Source organism: Solenopsis invicta, chromosome 15 (assembly GCF_016802725.1).
Source record: "Solenopsis invicta isolate M01_SB chromosome 15, UNIL_Sinv_3.0, whole genome shotgun sequence".
NCBI classification, from domain to species: Eukaryota; Metazoa; Arthropoda; class Insecta; order Hymenoptera; family Formicidae; genus Solenopsis; species Solenopsis invicta.
The window spans coordinates 4,159,826-4,181,592 of NC_052678.1; the positions used below are offsets into that span (position 1 = coordinate 4,159,826).

Below are 21,767 nucleotides of genomic sequence, written 5' to 3' on the forward strand. Positions count from 1 at the left end.
ACCTTATGTATATTTTTTACGTTTAGATTGCAAAGTGTTAAAGTAACTAACGTTATTTTGATATGTAAACATATTTACCAAATGTTATTTTAAACTATCAAAATTTTAATAACAAACACTATATATATTAAATTTGAATTAGCCTGGATAAAAATTTATTTACTTAAATAAGACTCTTTTCGCACTCCTTTCTGTCTACTTTATGTATATTTATATCTAAGTTGCAATAATATTTAAATAATCAAAACTATTATTTTTTTAAAAACTTAGTAAATAAATTTTAAGAAGTCAAAATTTTAATAACAAAAATTGTATTAAATCTAAAGTAGCACTCGAGTAAAAATTTATCCACATAATTAAGAATTCTTTTGCATTGCTTTATGCCCATTTTTTTATATTTAGTTTGCAAAATGTTAAATTAACTTAACTAATGCTATTGTCACGTAAAAAATCTTGCCAACTATTATTTTAAGCTAACTCTTAATATAATAACACACAAACACGTAGTGAACTTAAATTAGCACTTGGATAAAGATTCATATAATTAATAATTTTTTTTGCACTTCTTTAGATTTACTTCGTGTCCATCTTTTAATATTTAGTTTGCAAAATGTTAAACTGATTTAACTAATGTTATTATCACATAAAAAATCTTGCTAAACGTTATTTTAAACAAACAAAATTTTAATAACACAAAAAACTGTAATAAGCTTAAATTAGCACTTTGTTGAAAACTCATTCACAGTAGCATTTCAGAAATAAAGTATATACATACGGCGAGATTCGACTTTACGACGTTTGTTCGCAAACCTCACTCGGGCTTCCATTTTCCCTGATGGATCTTCGAAAGCACCGGTCCGAGAATACACGTTGGCGCGTTCACGGCGCGAAGGAACGTGCCAGCTCGAATCCTTTTCCGGCTGCAGTTTTCTATCGGGCATAGTATACGCGCACAAGCGATAATTTATAACTATACTCCGCGTTTCCGCAAAGGCTCGCCGAGAGCGAGTCGTTGAGATAGCGCCGTTTTCACGGTTTTCGAGCGACCGCTCGTGCCGACACGCAGCCCGCGCTTTTGCACGATTAACGGGGAAACTGGCGTTTTCTTAGCCGGAAATACCGCCGGCAAGACCGTACGTATGCATACAATTCCCGTATGCAACGTTCTTCCGTTTACCGTTTGTTGCGTAAACGAGACTCCGCGAGAGTGCCCTTTGGGAGTCGCGCGCCACGACGACAGATCTTACCGATCGGCGGGGAGATCGGTAAAAGATCGGCGAAAGATCGGCATGCTTGCGACATTGCGCGGCATTATGCAACGGGGCACTTGTCCCGCTGGTTTTTCTACTTGTACCGTTTCTTGCAATAAAACTGCAAAATCCCGCGCGGCGAACGTGATCTTAAAATTTTTTGCACCTGCCTGCGTGTCGTTAGTCGAAAAGTGAAGCAATCGCGGAGATACTCTTTACGACGGAAAATCACGACGTCGACGGGCCACTGCTCCCCGCTCTAAATTCCTCGTTGTGTCCCCCGGTTTCGCACCTCGCGTGTCACGATGGAATTATCCGTTTGAATTCCGCGGTTAATAGCGAAATAGCTCTGGATAATCGGCGAAATTGCAGCGATCCCACGACGAAATAGCAAGGTCGTGCGTGTTTCGGGTCTAATGAAACGTTTCCACCTGTAAAAGCCGACTTGATGGGGGAGGCCGTGATCGTTTTCACAGATAATGCGAGAATAATCTCCTTGAACGATCGAAGTCTCGCGAGATCGTCGGTGGCACCGAAGCGTGCACCGTGCAGACGCGTCTTGCACTCGTCGTCGACTTCCTTCTTCGCTGCATGAGCGCTATTTTAAGAAGCCTTCTCTTATCTTTATTCTTTTTTTGCTGCAAATGATCCACGTCGCGATATATGCAGAAACGAGAGCAACGTTAAAAATTCTAATCGATCGCGTTGTGATAAGATTCACGTACGTGGTCGGTGTCCACAATTTCAATCTCAGTTTAACTTATTCTTTATCTTTTTCTAATTCTTACAGAAAAGGATCTCACAGAAAAAGATAAAAAGTAAGTTAAACCGAGATTAGAATTAATCCACTTTAATTTGCATTTCGGTTGTCTCAATTTAATATATTCGTTACCTATTTCTAATTCTTAAAAATTACAAAAAAATAAATAAATAAAAAATAAGTTAAACAGATTAAAGTGAAGCTACGTTAATATTTCAATCATCCTGGTTTAACGTAATCTTTATCTTTTTCTAATCGTTACAACTAAAACAAAGGTAAACCGAGATTAAAGTTAATTTACATTAATATCTATATATTTCAATTATCTTGGTTTAACGTACTCTTTATCTTTTTCTAATCGTTACAACTAAAAAAAAAGTAAACAGTAAGTTAAACCAAGATTAACGTTAATTTACATTAATATCTTTATATTTCGATTATCTTGGTTTAACGTACTCTTTATCTTTTTTTAATTCTTACAACTAGAAAAACATAAAAAGCAAGTTAAAAACAGATTAGAGTTGAAATTGCAGTCTACTTTAATTTACAGTTCGATTATCTCAGTTTAACATACTGTTTATCTTTTTCAATTCTTAGAAACCAGAAAAAGATAACAAGCAAGTTGAACAGTGTTTAAAGTTAACCTACTTACATTTCAATTATCTCAGTTTAACACACTCTTTATCTCTTTCTAATTCTTAAAAACTAGAAAAAGATAAAAAGGAAGTTAAACCAATATTAATCTACATTAATATACACGTCTATTACCTCGGTTTAACATACTTTGCATTTTTATCTAAGGGCTGGTTTCACAACTTCCGATTAACTTAACCAACCACTTAAGTGTCAACTGTGACTGTTTATTTCTGGTTCCATTTCATTTAATAAAAAATGCGATTGGCCAATTTCAATAGAAAAATCAGCCGATTAATTTGAGTAAAGATTGTGAAGTTAGTCCTATTGTGAAGTTAGTCCTATTCCTTACAACGAGAAAAAGATAAAAAAAATAAACTAAACCTAGATAACAGTTAATTAATTTACTTTAGTAGAATGGACATAGATAATTTTTTAATTTTTTTTCCAATGATTAATTTCGTTCCGTCGTCTCTCAATGCCTTAGCTCTTGATCCAACGATTTTCAAACAGAAAGATCTCGTAAATTCTCCGGGACTTTCATCTCGCTGTCAGCGAGATGGAGACGGAGGGCACACGCTCGATCTACGTGAACTCGTTGACGCGGCGAACGTTTAATGGCACTTAATCATATACCGCGTATAAAGCGCTGCAATTATTCGCGGTGCACGACGTGCGAGCTGACTCGAGCGCGAAAGAAAAGGAAGGAAGGAAGGCGGAAGTGACGCGTGCTTGCGGGCCATGTGATTAGAGGTAGATCGAGCTAATCGATAGTACGCGCAAGTTCGGCGATCGGGATTTTCTCGGACTTCCTTGTAGGAATCGTGGAACCGATCGGCGCCGTCGCCGCTGCGCCGCCAATTTACACGGACGACGCGACGTGCGGCTCGAGGCACGGCTAGATCGCGATCGGTTCGGTATGATCCGTGTGCACGCCTACGTAGACGTGGGCCTGTCTCCTGGAGAAAGTCCGGCGTTCCTCGTCTATAACTCTATTCATGTGCCTGCCGTTCTTTCCCTCGGCGAGCGTGAGTGCACGTTTCCGAAATCTTTGAAGCTATCGCGAGAGTGCTCTCGGTACGATCGCGCTCTTTGTGATAAAATAAACAGTATCAAATACTAATATCAAATTAAAATTAATATATTCTGTTTAGCAATTGTTGTTTTATGTATAAAAAAGAAATTATATATGTAATTTCATGACTTGTATTTATATGATTTAAGCTTCTTTAAATTTCTTTAGAATGTAATAATTATTTTTAAATTTCAGCAAAATGTTATATTATTTCAATATTATAATAGTTGCCTAAAGAGCACAACGTGCACTGGAAAAAATTAAAATATTAAATAATGAGTTGGTTTAGTTAATTCTTGATTAAAAAATTTTAATGATTGACATGAATGTATTATACCTTTGTTTTGTAATTAAATAATTATTGAATCAACCTAATGTTTTATACGTATTGTATAAATGTTTTAATTCTTCAACGAATATTTTTTGAATGTGATTGTTTTGATAGTAATATTATTAACAAATTCTAATTCCTAATTTAAAGATATTGGTATTTTTTATCAAATATTTTTTTCTCTTCAATTCAGCGAAAATTATTATTGTATAATAAAAATATACTTTTCTTCGTGCAACTATGCAAAATTCATGTAAGCAAATTGAGATGTGATAAAGATATTCTCAAAACAAGAATATTTTTTTTTCTGCGTACGACTCACGCGACGAGCGCTCGCAGATGTTAAATGAAGATAAATAACGTTAGCTTGCTACCTGGGCAGCTGCAGAATAGAACTGTATCTCTTAACGTCAAAGACGTCATTTTGACGTCAAATGACGGCAAATAACGTCAGCTTGCTACCTGGCTCCGTAAACCAACCACGAAAATCATTTGAGATTCTATGTGTTGCGAATGATGAACAGACGCAGGGTCTGATCGAGATCTTCTATGCCGAAGCCAAAAAATCTAGATCGTAAAATTCCATTTAAAAAGGAGACATTCTAGCGTTCTGTACTCCAGAAACGAAATCATGTGTGGCGCGAAAGCTTTTGTTAGTAACACAAAAGAATAGTTTTCCTGAGCGTCGCTCAACACGACCGCTGTCGGCAAATAAATCGTATTGCAGCACCGCTTGAAAAGCAACGCGGTTAGACATGCGTCGTGATTTCCAGCACGTGCTCGGAATCGGAATCGTCTTAAGAACGACGCACTCGTGCGTCGCGTAAACGGTGTTTTCCAACGCGACACGAGTAGTTGAGCGCGTAAGAAAGTGAGCTGCGACAAGTGTTGGAAAACGATATTAGGAATTAAAACGTTATTTTATTTACATGCCTAAATTGTAATTTGTGAATGGATCGGACTTCTGGCTGGCACGTACGTAATTGGGTGACTCATGTCGCACCGTCGTTTTGTCAAGGTCGTGATAGCGAAGTAATTATTCTTGCACTTTTGATAACAATTTTTCTTATAAATTATCACGTAATTTTTCAGAATTTTTCAAAATTTCTATATAATTTTATAACTTTCTCAGATTTTTTATACGAACTGGAACACTTTTCAGAGTTACTCAGAACGCTTACATTTTTTCTCAGAATTTTTCGTGTATGTTAATTATGAGATGTCCTAAGATTTCTAAGGCTTCTTTGTTCTATAACTTCTGATAAAATGTTATAAAATAAAAAAAAATTAAAAGCATTTGTTAAAAATTACAAGTCAAAAAATCTCAGAATACTTCAGAATTCACATATACGAAAAATTCTAAAAGAAAATTCAAATTTTCCGAATATTCTGGAGTATGTCTAAAAAATGTTTCAATTCGTATAAGAATTATAAGATAAATTTTCAGCAGGGATTAAAATGACTGAATTTGTAATACATAAAAATTTTATAAAAAGAAAGAATCTTTGCAGATTTCTTATTTCAAGAATAAAAAATCTAATTTTGGGACTTTCAATAATTATGCTCGAATCGTCTTACTTCTATTGTTGCGAAATTGATCGCAAGACATAAATGCGAATGTCGTTTACCGACTGCATTAGAAACTTGCATTTATTTAAGCGTCACGGTTAGTAAACGGTAAAGAGATATTTTTTTAATTGTGCACCGTTCGTGCACCGTTTGCCGCTCGACCTCACACAAAGATGTTTCTTTCCCGTCCTGCTTATTTCATTTTAATTTCAACGTCGACACTGCGCGACATCAACTCACATTTTCGCAGCCGTTCTCTCATGTCACGCGTCCGTCCTGCCGTCTCATCGGTCCATCGCAGAAGTTTCCCACGCAGCCGGTTTTTAAATCGTCGCGTGTATCCGCGTGATCCTCGTGAGCCGCGTCCTTCGCATTACCCTCGCGGGCCGCTCCGCAGGATCGGCGCGCGTCCGGTGCGTGCGGTGTTTGCGTTTCGCCGACGGCCAATGCGGAAATCCCGCCTTCGTTCGTTACCTTGTTCGTTAGTTAAAAGATGGGTACGGCGAGGGAAAACGTGTTTGTTAGCCGCTGCTCGTGGCGTGCACTCGAGAGAAGAGCGGAACGTTGCGCGGTGAGAGGCCGACGCGCGACTGCTCGAACGCGCACGGTGGATCCGAGCAACCTGCTCCGGAATACCTGCCTGCCCACCACCTTGTAGGTAGACTTACCAAGTGTCGAGGTTCATTTGGGGGTACGTGAAGGGCCCGTCGTCGAATTCCGAGCCGAGCGAGCGAGCGGCTCGCTCCGTGCGCGTCGCGTCGCCGGGGGAATCCCCCGTTATTTCTCCCCCGTCGAGACCGCGGCAGAGAGGGAGAGACGAGGGAGAAATTACCGATACTGAATTACCACGCTTATTAATGATCGAGAAGTAAAACAAGCCAATCTACAAGCCGAACGTGGACGAGATGGGAAACGTGAGGTGAATGCGGAACTCACGCGGCAATGACTCTTTGGGATAAATGATGTATTATTTCCTGTGTGCACTTTTTTTTTTCAGCTCGTTAATGCCGTCTTTTACTTTTCGACAGCCGCGCGCTTGCTCCCAAGTCCGCGATAGGCATTCGAGTAGGCGCGCCGTGGCCATTATGAATAGAAAGTCTTGATCCTTTTTTCCAGATAACTCATTAAAAATATCGGCGCGCTTTGTGATAAATCGCGCATCGGGTGCACAGAAAAAACATTAGTATCGAATAAACAATTCACTGTTCATTTGAAAAAATTTCGTTTCTTCATGTGAGCGAATTATGTTTAAGATCAAATTCTTTCAAGATTTTATATTCTTGCTTATACATAAAACAACCCTGACAGCACGTGATATCGTACAAATATACGTGCGATATCATACGATATTGTACGATATTGTACGAATATTCGTACGATATCTAGAATATTCTAGAATATTAATACGATATCTCGTGCTGTTAGGGAAAACAAATGTTGTTGAATGAATTTCTGATTTGATGCAAATTTTTTTTTGTGTAGCCGAGAGTGGAATAACGATAATGCTTAACATAAATATTTCTAAACAAATTTTACTTGTATGTACACTGGCGCTCAAGAATAATCCTCGTTATAATAAAATCGCTTACTATTATATTTTCATGTAATAAAGTATTTGTGTATAAATATGCGCTGGCTCGAAATTAAATAATTCGTATCATGTTAAAAATCTAACTTGACTAAACTATGTGTGAGTTGTTCCTAACTTAGAGTGTCGTCTTCAGAGATTTCGCTTCTTTCCACATAGCACACCGTGTGTTTGCTATCAATTATGAAACTTTCGAAAACGTCCAAATGGATCGTGTCCAGCTGTTTTCGTAGGGTTCTTCATAGTTTTTCTCAGCTCATTTGGTACACAGAAATCGTACGCGACCGGCCCACTTTGCGTTTCACGTTGCTTAATTCAATGCGACAAACGAAATTGCGAAATTACCAGAACGTGTCCCGTTATAAGGAAATAATCAAAATATTTATCGCATAATACTAACGTTTCTCGTCACAAAATTTATTACGCGACGTTAGTTACGCCATTGTCACTATTGGGTCTCGCATGCCTGAACAAAGTGGGATTGACGCATTTACGATCACAAATTATACGGGGTCAGCGACAATTTGCCGATGCGACGACGACAACATCGCACGAAAGCGCCCGGCGAGGCAGAAAGAAAGAGAAAGAAAGAGAGAAAGAGAGATCCCGAGCGCATAATGACAGTGAAAGGATCGTGACTTTGCCATTGGTTGTGAGGGAAACCGGCGCTATTATGCGCGATTCGCCTCAGCTCGCGATCGCGCTGTTCGCCTACGAAACGCCGTCAGAGTTTCCGGAGATTAAATGTCATCCGCGTGAAGCTGACTCCCATAAGAACTATGAAAACCGGCCGTTTAATTTATGAATGACTGTTCTTGGAAGTTTAGATTGAAAAATGACGTTTTCTCGCGATGTTTTAAACTGATAGAACACTCTTTTTTTATGTAGTAACTCCGGTATACGGCGCTCTTAACGCTACACAGAAAAAAAATAGTATCAAATTAACAATTCATTGTTTCATATTAAGCAAGAATATAAAATCTTCCTGGTAAAATTTATAATCTTAAACAGACATAATTTGCTTACACAAAAAAAAGAATTTTCTTTATGTAAGCAAAATTATGTCTGTTTAAGATTATAAATTTTTCCAAGAAGATTTTATATTTTTCCGTATATATGAAACAATGAATTGTTGATTTAATAATAATTTTTTTGTGTACTTAATTTATTAATCACTATTTACTATGTTTAAGGAAAATTACTCTCTAAAATCTTTGGAGTGGAATCCCACTCTAAAAGTGTAAAAATCCTGCCAGTCTTGATAAAGAGTGGCAGAATTTTCACACTTTTAGAGTGGAATTCCACTCTTTTAGATAAAGTTCCACTCCAAAAAATTTAGAGAGTAACTACATTAAAAACTTCATACCATCTATTACTATTAAAAAAAATTAGAAATAGGACATATTTATTTTTTTATATTTATATATAATAAAATACTTTAAAGAACCCTTTCGTTTTTACAGTGTATCAAAAGTGGTGGGATTTATAGCCACTCATGAGACAACCAAGCTGAACAAAGAATACAAGAGCTAGGCACTTGTATTTTCGCGTACTCCATCCTTTACTATTTCTCTACACTTATGTACGACATAATCACTAAACCTTTTACACTTCCTGCAGAGATAATCATTTTACCTAGGTTGATTCAACTCACTATGGTTTCATTAATATTAAGTTAACAGTAAAAAAACTGAAATTACAACGCAATACTAATATAACACAAAGAAATATAACAGAGTGGTTGCAAGTAAATTATCTTTACTCTTACCTAGTTATCCTATATCTACAGCCTCCGCATGCAGAAGTAATTAAAAAATCTCTACAATCTCCAAAATCCCGTCATGTAATTTTCCTCTTGCAGCTGACGAGTCTTGTTTCGCAGTAACGAGCAGATCGTCGACTCTAGTCAAATTTGCAAGCAAAATTTGAAACTAGCGGAATTCCAGCAATATCGAGTTTTTGCGCCATGATCCGGACGAAGTTCACCTCACGATACTTTCCGGCGTAGAGATTAATTTTATTTGCAGCTCGCAAAATTTAATTGTACTTAACGAAATTATATTAACTTCAATAGATTTAATCTTTGACCGTGAGAATGTGACCCGCGTGGATTTCATTTGGTCCTTCACGTGGAAATTACATTGTGTTCTGTGTTGCGACAGTTATCCGTGGTCAAGAGCTTGGGTTGGTTAGCGAGCAGCGTTTTCGTGTCGTCCGGGCAGACAGTGACTCTATAAAAAAGAAACGAGGACACAAAAAATAGAGTTACGAACATCGAGAGCCAGTCACGCAACTCTATTTAATAAATTATATAGCCATTTGCGCAATTTCATCGCCGTGTAATTATTTGTGCAATTATGTACGTCCGATTTTACAAATGCCAGCGGCTCGTTCATCTGTGATGTTCGTTGCGCCGTTTCAGCTCTTTTCCTTTCATCGTAACGAATGTCGCTGTCGAAACGTTTGAGTTTAATAAAGACGTACAGTGCGCGATTACGCGAAAGATAAGCTAGCACGGTTGTAAAGCCACGAAAAGCTATAAAAAGAATGTAACGTGCGAGAGATAGAATATCAACAAAAGATTTACAATTATTTCTTTAAGTTTTGTATGCGCAAGGACGTTGCTTTATGCGAAACAACGCGCGTTCAAGAATCCTCGCGGTTCAGCCTTTTCGCAACTTCGATAAAGAAATTCTCACATCTCTCATATTTTTAAGAATTTATCGTATTTTAAATTTATGAGCATTCCTTAAAAATTACTTAAAAATTTCTTCGTATTTCGTAGGTATTTTAAAACTTTTTATTTTATAATGTTCGATGAAAATTAGAATGAAAAGCTTTAAAATTTTTCAAAATTCACTATATAAGAAATTAAAAAACAAATGTGAATATTTTCTGGAAAAAGGTTACAAAATTACATAGAAATTGAAAAATTAAAAAGTCCAGATCAAATAACGTTCGAAAATTAGCTCAGAAGCAAAGAAGAATTAAGAGAGGTCAAAAAACTTGACTTTAATTTATATGAATTGATTTTTCGATTTATCGGCAACTTGGTAAAGTCGTACTGCATTATTTTAATTGTATGTACCAATAAATTGTTGGTTCAACTCACATCTTAATTATCAGCTCGGTTTCTTAATTTTTCTTTTCAAATTCGTATATAGAAAAAATCTGAAAAATTATGTGAAGAGTTCCAAGAAAAATTTTCACCAAAGTGCACCGAGAGAAAAATTATTAATGTTAATAAACATTTATTTAAATAATACTAATGAAATATTTATTTATTTAGTATTATACAAAAACCAGTTTGAATAAAATATTTTTTACTATACACTTTTTACTATAGAATAAATATTTATGTATCATAAGTAAATATTCAAATAAATATTCAAATAAATATTTATTAAAATTTCCTAATTTTTTCTCTCAGTGTAGCTATTATTTCGTCATCAGCGAATCGAGAGTTTTAAATGGTTTCCTTACCCGTAATCAGTCTCCAGATTCTTTATGGCCAACGAATCGATGTAAGCCCGCGGCGTGTGAAGCAGCCTCCACGTCAGCGGATTGAAGACCGATGTCTGGTACTCCCAGGTGATCTCCACCGAGTGTGGCTCCCCGACAACGTCGCCAGGCAGTACGATCGTGTGCTTGCTACCGGGCTCGTAGTACTTCGAGGTCGGACTCAGTTGCATTCTTTCGGTTTTCTTGCCGTTCGCGCCGATCACGCGCACGACGAACATCCCGACCTCCCCGCCGTGCGACAGGCTCTCGTTCGTTTTTGAGATATTTATCGTCAGCTTGTAGTGGGCCTCTGAAATTTCCACGACATTCCAATTATTCAACTCCAGTTTCGACTCGTTCGCACACGGATTTTCGTTAGCCTTGCGTGCGATTTCGATTTCAGGACAAATGTATTGTATTACTAACTGCAGAACGGCTTGTCGGATCCGGTCATCAGGTACACAGACGCGTGATAGTTCCCGCGCTGAGCGTCCAGTCCTAATCTGGGACAGTATTGAGTCACGCAGTCGAAGCACTCGCCCTCCTGAAACTTCTCCCAGGAGCTGCACGGCACGGCTATGAACGGGCACTGCGAATTTATGCTCTCGACGAAGTACTCGTAACTGCGGATGTGGTTGCATCCCAGAAACCTTTTGATGCCTTTGAATGAAGAAGCGTTTTAATAAAAAACGACAAGTTCCAAAGCCGTATGATTAAGCAAATGGAAGGGGGGAGGGGAACTCACCGCGAAAGAAACTGCCGCGTTCCAAGGTGATGGAATTGAGCACACCTTCGTTACAGCCGGGCTGATTGCGACCGCTGTTCGGATAGAAATCGATGTGACCCACCGGTTGCGAAATGCCGAGGCCACCGCTGATAAAAAGACTGCCGTCGGTGTGAATGGCCGTCACGAATGCCGCGTCCGTCGGATCCAGCCGGACCATGGTATGGGTGTTGCTGAAGTGCGGTTCCGCCGGATCGAGGCCTTGCGGAGAGAAATTGTAACGTTGACAAGTGTTAGCGCAAACAGCTGATGTTTCGACAACCGAAATTGGCTCTCGAAATCGGCGCACGAGTTTGGTAAAGAACGCGCGAGTACGACGCGTCGACGGAATAAATTCGTAAGAGAACGAATTCTGCATTGGAATTGGACGTTAGCTGACAAGGAATTGTCGAGTCTCTATTTTGCATTTCATTCTCTCATTCATGTGTGTGATCAGTATTATATATTTATTATCGCAATGTAATAATATTATGATAATTGTTGATATAATTGTCATGGTATAATTAATATACATAAAGTAAATTTTACAATTCACGAGACTGAAAAATCCTTAAGTTGCCATCCTTAATTTTTTATTATTTTTCGACAAATGCAAGAAACATTAATTAATACGAGGAAAGAATGATTTTGCCAAAGTATCCAAAAATTTATTTGCACTGATTGTGAGAGGAAAAAGTTGTTAACTTAACTACATTTTCCAGCTGCATTAAATTTCGACAGTTCAAGGATTTATGCATTTAAATTAAATATATAAATGCTTAACTAAAGTTCAAATATTTTATGTATTTAAGTTAAATTATATAAATGCTTAAACCTCAGTTCAAGTATTTTATGTATTTAAATGTTAAATAAATCAATACTCGAATTGAAGAAATTTAATCAAGTTGAAAAGTTCAGTTAATTTATCAACTATTTTTTTCTCAGTGTGCATATGCAAGTAATGTTCTGTTAGATCATCAAAATAATTATGTAAGACGCTCAAACTGGTTTCTAGAATGTTAAACTTTTCTTTTACATTTGCTGATCACGCTTGAATATCCTTCATAATTATTTTGTATATATAGTCAAATGAAATTATTTTCTAGACCTGCCGCGAACAGAAAAAATTCCGCGTAAATTTAAGAAACGCTACAAAAATCTACATAAATGCCAATTGTAATGCTTTTCTACATTTTTGTAATTTTGTAGTGTTTCTGAGATTTCATGTCAACCTATGACGAACTACAACGTTCTAAGTAGCTTTTCTAAGTAGCTTAGTTCTACTAAAAATAGAACTCTGTAGAATTTATCATTTACTTTTTCGTATAAATATCTACTCTTTCATAGAAATATATATTTAATTATCAAAATTAACAAGTGTTCCAGTTCTAGCATTTTTGTAACATTTCTTAAATTTGTGTAGAATTTTTCCCACCAGGCTGTATCTAGTCATACTTATAGATACTTCAGCAAAACCGTTTTCTTTTCACATAGTAGTTACGAAATTCTCAGCGCCGCGGCAGCATTTTGATATTTTCGGCGGAATCACAACAAGCTTTAAAAGAGATACGCGAATTATGAAATTATATCGTTCTTAATGAACGTTCGTCTCGCTCGACATGTAAGACAGCTCTCGTAAAAATTACTGTACGTTCTGCCGTAATACCGTGTTACGTTGCGCAAAGGCGGAAGTTAATCTAAATGTAGAGAAACAATACATTTACGGTCTAGTCTTTTAACGAAAGAGAATCATCACTACGACGCTCTTGCGTCACAATGTGTGACATGATTTTCGTTCTAATCCCCCTACCCCCCGCCCCATGGACGAAATTTACAAATGTATGAAACTGGCCGCAGCAAACTCTGAGCAAATTTCGCTCAGAAGAGATTTATGTACGGCGAACGCGAGCGAATTTGCGTTTCGCTTCGACAATTTTCTTCAGGACGCGCAACTCTTTCGCGCCAGTGATTGATGATATCCCATTATCTTCCTCGTCCTTATTCGGACGAGGCCTATCCTCCTGCTATCCTGCCACTTCTTGGGACAACGTGCTCTCTTATTCTGGTTGTTTACCGCAATCCCTCGTCCTCGGACGTGTCCAGGAGCCACGCGTCTCGCGCCCGCGTCCTCGACGCATGTCCCGTCCCGTGCCGACGCCGACGCCGCGCGCCGGCCGTCCTCGCGGATCCCCCTCGCCGGGGGACGTCCTGCCTCGGGGTCGCGCCGAGGCGGAGTGAGGGCGTCGATTCGCCGACCCTCGGCGAATTCTGCGGGGTCGCTTCGCAGCCATTGACGATATAGGCCCCGCCGCCGCCCTTGTTAACACACTTCGCGCCTTCTTCTGTTATCCTGGTAGTTCCCGATGGGATCGATAGCTTACGTAACGACCATGCCCGTCCACCTGTGATCGGGTGCGTTCGATTCCATCGATTCCGCCGGCGGGGGGAGGGGGAAGGTGGCAATTTCGCGGAAGGGGGAGGGAGGGAGTTCCACTTCCCCCGACGTGCAAACCCGCTTCCGTACCCGGTTTCTAATCGATTTGCTCGTCGCCGATGGAAATTGCGTGATAACTTACGGGGCGACTTACGACGAAGAGTCACGCGGAAGGGAGAGAACGGTGGTGGTGGTGGTGGTGCGTCCTCTCGCATCACGAATTTGCGGATGTTTTAATTTTCGCGTGCCGCGACCGAGCGAATTGCGGCGAATCGTCATCGTGCCCGAGCGATGCCGCGCGCACGTTATATAAATCCACCGATGGCACAAATCGCAGGAAAGTATACAACGAAAGTAAAACATGATTTTACAGTGATTACGTTCACCGTAACTGACGATTGTCTCTTATTTGCTCGTCGCATACGCTCGAGCCTTAGCTCATTACGTTCGAAAGAATTTCGCTAATCATTTAAATTATAAGTTCGTGTAATGAAAACTCCGTTGGAAAGTTGAAGTATACGTCTCTCGGGCATTAAAGAGACACGCGTAATCGAATAGGCAAACATCGTTCGCGTTCTCGCCGAGCGACTCGTGCAGCTTCATTTGTATCAGATGTCACCGTTTTCATTTATTAAACTTATTGTAGAAAAAAAGATTATACGTAGCAAAAAGATGTACTCCTCACTCGCGAGATTAAGGTGCAATTTCGCAGCTAAGAGAGGACGAGGTTGCGGCGCGTGAAAGCGTCTCGCTTTTTGTTGCTAATAATTTCGTTACTAAAATGACATATTTTCGCGCGGATAATGACGCCTCGAGATCGACCAGCTGGACCTTTCCGACGCCAAGACGCTTCTGCGGCGACTGTTATCCTGATCATCTGCGATTCAATCGGCTATCTTCGTAATGCTCCGAGCTGTTTGCGGCCGCAGGAGGGGACGACAGACGACCCACTCGACATTGACCGATTTCGAGCGGAAAAATGAGGAAGAGGAGGAGAGAAAAGGCACACTGTAACGACCGCACCTGCGTTGCCATTCTTTCGCACATTTCTATGACTTCATCCCGCGGTTTTCCTTTCTCTTCCTCTTGCGCTTTCCCTTTGCAATCGCTCCCGCAGCCTTGCATAAAGAGGCTTTTGACACTCTCCTCACTCTCGCAATCGCCTCTTGAACCTCTCATAAAGAAGCCCGGCTTTCTTGTCGCGCAACGTAATCTTCGGAAGGGATTATTTAATCAATCATTTTTCATTCCTGCTTATTCACCCGCGCCGTATAAAGCCCCGTCGCGCCGGCTGATTGTTGCGCGATGACGACTACGTTACGTCGCGTAATGCGCAAACAATTACAGCAGGTGACTAACTTATTTTATATACATATATTTTATAGAAAATTTGATTGAACTTTATATAAAAATTTGATTCAATTTTTAAAGATTGTAATTACATTGAAAATGTCCTGATCGAAGGTCAAAACGTTTGTATTTTATTTTGTATTCAGTTAGTTAAACGAAGATTTTTGAAGCAAATATGACTAGCTTTATTCGTATCGCTATTTTATTTATTCTGTTGATTTCAAATCGTTTGAGCCTGATGCTTAAGTTTGCTTTAGACGATTTCTAATTTGCGACAGAATTCGAGACGTGTCATATAACTAGTGAGAGTGAGGAATCTCCGGCAGTCGGATGAGTTGGACACTACCTTTCAAATTTTTCTGTGTAAAGTTTAGGAGAACGCCACTTTGACAGTTTATAGCCGTTACAGATGGTTAAACACTGTGACGACGAGGCGTCTTTCTAAACTTTACGAAGGAAAATTGAAGGAAATTTAAAAACTAAACATTTCTCTAAATTTATTCGTTTTTTTAGTCAACAAGAAAAAATTTTGGTCGCAAATGTCCGATTTTTGGCTCTAAAACTTGCTGCAAAGAAGAAAACAATGAAAAAATTTGATTTATAATGGTTTTTGCAGCAAAAATTACTATATTTTACTGCAGTTTTAAATATAAATAACTTTTAAACAAATTAATGGATCTAAATAAATTTTTGCACAAATATTTATTAGAGTTTTATTAGTATATGTAAAAATTTTGATTTAATTGGTAATGCTACAAATAAATATTGTAAAACGTAATTTTACATAATAATTAAAAATAAACAAAAAAATAAATAACTTTTAAATCAATAAATAAATAAATTGTGCTCAAATTTTACACAGACATTGAAACGTAATACTATAATATTCTATGAAATTTTTACATTTTTATAAAATAATGTTTTAAAATATGACAGACGTTCTTAAAAGGTAGTGTCCAACCCTCCCGACTGTTCAAGGGTTCCCCCAACCAGGATGAAAAGCTGGATGAAAAAAGTATTTCAAATACAAAATATTGACGATTAGCTATTACAAGCTTGTATTTTGTATTTTGTAATTCAAATACTAATTGTCAATATTTTATATTTTGTATCCGAAATACCTTTCGCTCAACTCTGCGTATAATACAGCAATTTTTTTCTCATCTATATATCATCAAATTTATAAATTTAATATATAAATTTATAAATTAAATTCTATCGCAAATTATAGATCGTGTAAAGTAAGCCCTACAAGTCTACAATTTCATATTAATTTTATATAAAAATTTTACGTCGACGATTGATTATTTTACCGTACCTGTAATTCTCCCCAGTTTTATCTTGTATTCTCGCAAGTTATATCCCACGTAACCGCAAGTGTGGGCGCCTAGACTGTGCCCGATACAGTGCGTCTTCGAGGGTGGTAACCCCGTGATCTCGACCAGCTGTGCCATCAAGCGAGCTGTCATAGCACCCACCAATCGCGTATTCGCCACCGCCTGCGTGTACGGTGGTCCAGCACCGGCGAGCCAATTGACTATCACGACATTGCAATCCTCACGCAACAGTAACTCCTTCATCACTCTCTGTCAACATTCACGAATGAAGAATTTGACAACAGTCGTAAAACTTTCCTTATAAACACAAAATACGCGCATGAAATTTCTGATAAAAAAATTCTTATTACATATTTCATAATATATTTAAAAATTTTCATATTTTACATTTAGAATTTCTGAAAAATATTTTAAACTTTTTTAGATTTTGTAAGTTGCTTCTGGAAATTATAGAATGAGAATATATTTCAATCTTAGAATATTTCAGGATGCATATAAGTATAAACAATTCTAAAAAATATGTAAACTTTTTCTCAACATTTCTGAAAAGTATCCCAATTCGTATAAAAATTTATATTAAAAAAATCTAAAGAAATTTTAAAAAGTTATACAATTATGGATAATCTATACAATAATGTGATAATCGTGTCACAAGAGTTGTACGACTACTCTCTGTGCTAGATTCAAATCCACCCAAAAAATGAATCAGCTTTTTAATTGTCCACCATCTCTCTGAATTCAATAATAAATGACCGAGAGTGCGTATACTAAGACGATTTTTATATATTTTAAAAAGTTATAAAGAGTTCTAAGACAAAAAAATGTTAAATTCAATAAAGCTTTACAAAAATCTAGTTGAGTTTCTCATTAATTAATTTCGTTAATTAATTATATTTGTATTTTTCAAGAGACGTCTACTAAATTTCTCGACGATTTCTCGGAAAATTTTGAGTGGCCAAAACTTACCAAAACCCACGTTTTGTCGCCATTATCCAGGAATCCGTGAATGATGAGATATAAATTGGTCTTGTCCTTCAAAGGCGATGTTCGAATAGTTTCAAAGTCATCGATCTTTAATTCGTGAGGTTTTTCAGCATGTTCGCGAGTGTAAAGCATGTAACGAGGATTAATGCTGTCCGGACGTGCCGGAAATGTGGAAACAGGTCGGTTTTCTCCGGACCAAGGTGGTCCAATGTAAAAACAACCAAACGGCTTGTAGCATCGCCACATGTACCATTCTAAAATTGATAAAAGAATATCTTGTTTTAAAAGATTCGGTGCAACAACGCAATCTAAATTCAATTTATTCAAGATTCCAGGTTCGAGATCCCGCGCGGCTGAGATCTTTTTTATTTATTTTTCGCAACAAATTCTTTGCAGTTGTTTAAAAAAAAAAAAGGTTTTCTTATTGGCACTATTACTATATTAGATGCTTGTTAGCATCATCATTATTATTTTTATTATCAATTTAATACTGTGATATCACTGTTTTTGTTCAACTTGTAACTGTATTTCAAGATTGAATATTTACTCTTCAGTTCCATGAACTTAAAAATGTATATAAAATCACACAAGAAATATTAACTCTAAGAACTGTAACCATTAAGGCTCTTTAATTAGTCTAGATTCTTTTTTATTATATGTATTTAACTTGAAGGTCGATTCTATTAATTGTAAGTACTTAAAACTGGGTGAAACAACTAGCGTGAAATGTTTACTCGGAAAAGATAATTGTCTGTGTTCTGCATCCTTGAATAACTGAATCTTAAATAGAAACGTCTAGAAATGAAAACATATTGATGACGCCTGCGGGTCAAATGATACACACTTGTATACATCGGGCTACCATGTTCGAGGCGCCTTGAATGTCTGTCCACTAATGAAAACGTTAAGTGTTCAATCTGATATTTCAATTACTTTCATAAGCTCTATGACATAATTATTTATCTCACTTTATAGCGGCCAAATAATTTGCTGCAGATAAGCAAAGACACAAAAATCTCTAATAAGATGCATGCTCTCTTTCTCTCTCTCTCTCTCTCTCTTGAAACTTTTCTCCAGACTATCGTTATTCACGCCGCAAAATTGTATAAAGTTTTGCTACAGCGCATCAGTGACAGATATTTTGCGTTACGTGTTTAACCGATTTATTTGCCGTCCTTCACTAATATCAACCGACATTTCGAGCGCTACTATGGGATTACTCTTCGGAGGTTATCAACGCGTTCGCGATATCTCCGCACGCGGCTCCATTAATTCCTCGAAGACCTCGTTGATGTTTTGTCTGGATATTGGAGATTCAACGATTAACGATCAGCTCGTATACGGTCACACGTGATTGTATATATAAGTATATACGACTGCATCTCATTTTATTTATTACTGTTATTCTCTTCCGGATTCGTCTTCCGGGTATTTTCTTAAAGACGTTTTGACTCGATAATAGTTAAAAGTGACCAGTTAAAAGTCATCGAAACTTAAAAACTGCAGACTTCTTAGGTTTATTCTTTTTCTTCATAATAAAAAACAATTTTGATCGCGAATATTTGAATTTTGACCTGAAAACTAAGTGCAAAGAAAAAGAAGAATAAAAAATTTTGATCTGTGCAGCTAAAGTGACCCTAATTTCCTGCACTTATTTATTACAGTTTTATTAGCAAATATAAAACACTTGATTTTATTCGTAACGCTACTTGCTCATCAAATCCACAAATAAGTGCTAAAAAACGTGATTTTACATAAAAATGAAGAAAAATAACCCTTGACTTATGAGATAACAAAGAGTTATGCTTGTGGGTCATTAGTTGGTTCAAGTTTTTCTGCTAAAATTTAGTATTAAAATACATTTGCTGCACGCACACAAGATACAATATCTGATCAAAAAACATGTTTTAAGATAAACAGCTAAGAAGTTGGCAGCTATTTCTTAATATTTCACGCATATAAAAACGCGCATTCAAATCGCAATTATTTACGAAAGGCTGCACGTATAATTGGTTCTGTTAGCAAATATTTTTTTTACTGTAGCTACTTTAACAACTAATGATTTGAGCTTCAGCAGCAGTAATGTTAGCCATTTCTATTTCAAGGAAATTTATTACAGCTTATTGTCAGCTGCCTTAGCTAAATTTTAGCTTCGTTGGCGCCTTTTCTGCGCACGTGTCACGAGTCTAAATTATAGAGCAGCTATTTTCGAAGTGAAGGCAGATTACGATTGCATTTTTCGGAGCTGACACTTACGATCGTCCAAATCAAATCTGTTCTCCAGCTCTTCCGGGGATAGGGTCGTGGTGGTGATATTCTGAGCTGCGCTAATATTCTTCGTGTCTGTCTTTTCGGGCAAGGTGGACATCATGTTGGCCGTGTACGTCAACACCAACAGAGTTCCGTTGAGGAAAGACATGGTGAAGTGTGTTTCTTCGTACTAAACAGGTATCCGCAATATCTCTTCACGTTGATGTACGTATTACTATACAACTTCCACTTCTCACAGTACTTCTCTCGATTTTCCGTGATTACGATTATTTGATGTGTATCGCTCGACCGAATATCAAAATAATAGATATTTTGCAATATTGCCGCCTTCGCAGAAGCGAGTGAAAAACTTGGATGCCGTATACGTCGAATAAATTACGTTATCACAGTGTTCCAATGTTAACGTCTCTTCTGTCTGATGAATACTAATTATAGATGATACAGTAAGAATGTCTTCTTCTCGATCGCGTCACTTTTTCTCGAAAAGTAGGCAGTCGTTTCAGAAAGCAGGGCTTTTCAAACTTTTCTTATTCAGTTGTGAAAAGGCGCGACACTTCTCTTAAATTGCTGCAGAAATACGTCCTTGGCGTCGACTCCACGAAGATCTCGTGAGCTCTAAATGTCTGTCTCGACGACGGGACAATTCATCACTGCCGGCCGCTACGTAAGACGCCCGATAAGCAGTAATAATAATGAAAAAATCGATTGACGCAAAAGCGCCAATGATAGCACTCGTGTCGGCGGCGGTCTCGATATTGAACGTCCGTCTCAAAATAAACGAAATTTAAAGCGTGTGCGCACTCAGTCGTTTGGCACACTAATTGACAGCCGCGTTGTTTCAAACTGTTAACCTTTTTTCGATTCTCCTGGGAAAATCCTCGGCTTTCTCGTTTACAAGAAGTTTTCGACTTTTACGGAGTTTTCTATTTTTTCCACAGAATTACAATTCTTTAAAGTAGCCTTTCGATCTGAATGGTCTTCAATTTGTGTAATTTTAAATTTTTAAGAATTTTCAAATTATAATAATTAGCCCTGCAAACAACTTTCTCTCTTTCTCTCTCTCTCTTCGATCGATTTTCAGATCGTGAATGTTTTGCCGTTGATTATGCTGAGACAAGAAAGATCGAGAAATTACGGCACGGCGGCACGGTGACACGGTCACGGTCAAGCGTCCTCGATTCAAGCGTCCTCGATGATCTCTAGCTCTCACTGATCGGCCATGCACTAATCACTCAAATTTCTGCTGACCCCGTCTGAACTTCGTGTTTCCGCCCCACTCCTCGATGAGCTCGACTGGGAGCTGTTCTCTTTCTGCGGGCGGTTCGGTTTCAAGATGGAAAGACGAGACGAAGATTACCACGTCGTTTCGGCATCCTCTACAGACCCGTCTCCGTTACAAAGGGGTGCTGAATTTTCTCACATTTTCTGAAACTCAATATCGCGAAATGTACGACTGTAGGATGAGGTTGTTCTGAACACTTCCAGTTACATTCAAATAAAAAAAAAAGAATGTATTCACCGCGATAGCGAGTGTCTCGTCGCTTACTACGTACGCGTGTACGACGTCACAAATCGATAAAGCACAGAGTTCCAGAAAATATTGACAAGCCACTTATCTTTTCGGGTCTCGCAAGATAGTTTTCAATTTCTTCGATTTTCTTGAAATAACGCATCTCGAGATGGATTTTCCGAAGCTGGCTGACGCTTTGTGCGAGTAACAGCAGTCGCTCGAGGCAGATCCGGTTACCACCGTCTCTATGGAATCCGACGGGGTATCGTCGAAAGTACCTCAAAAGGACCGCCCTTTTTGTGGCGGCCGCCTCTCTTCGTGGAAGCGCGTCTCCTCCCGGACGATACAGAGACGATAAATCCGCCGGTAGCGCAGCGGCTCGCGGCTAATTAAACTAGATCAAAGACGCTC

The 21,767-nt window shown here is 38.1% G+C and overlaps 2 protein-coding genes across 4 annotated transcripts in view; both read right to left on the minus strand.

The window, feature by feature from the left end:
• The window catches only part of LOC105207633 (pancreatic triacylglycerol lipase), a 38,076-nt gene extending 29,812 nt beyond the window's left edge, over positions 1 to 8,264 (minus strand). For 2 of the 3 annotated variants that reach the window (XM_026137319.2, XM_026137318.2), the window contains exon 1: positions 5,859 to 8,264. In XM_026137319.2, coding sequence (XP_025993104.1) covers positions 5,859 to 5,860 — 2 coding nt within the window. In that variant the 5' untranslated portion in view covers positions 5,861 to 8,264. Of the gene's footprint in view, positions 1 to 775; positions 2,076 to 5,858 lie in introns of those variants that run through there. The other variant, XM_039457703.1, reaches the window with a different exon arrangement.
• A 327-nt stretch (positions 8,265 to 8,591) lies between these two features.
• On the minus strand, positions 8,592 to 21,019 carry LOC105195913 (pancreatic lipase-related protein 2). Its single transcript, XM_026137321.2, has 7 exons — positions 19,832 to 21,019; positions 17,558 to 17,829; positions 16,573 to 16,840; positions 11,453 to 11,692; positions 11,134 to 11,367; positions 10,690 to 11,017; positions 8,592 to 9,437 (listed from the first exon to the last, which is right to left on the minus strand). Exons 1-7 carry the CDS (start codon positions 19,992 to 19,994, stop codon positions 9,332 to 9,334), a joined length of 1,611 nt encoding a protein of 536 aa, XP_025993106.2. The 5' UTR covers positions 19,995 to 21,019; the 3' UTR covers positions 8,592 to 9,331.
• Between the last annotated feature and the right edge of the window lie 748 nt (positions 21,020 to 21,767).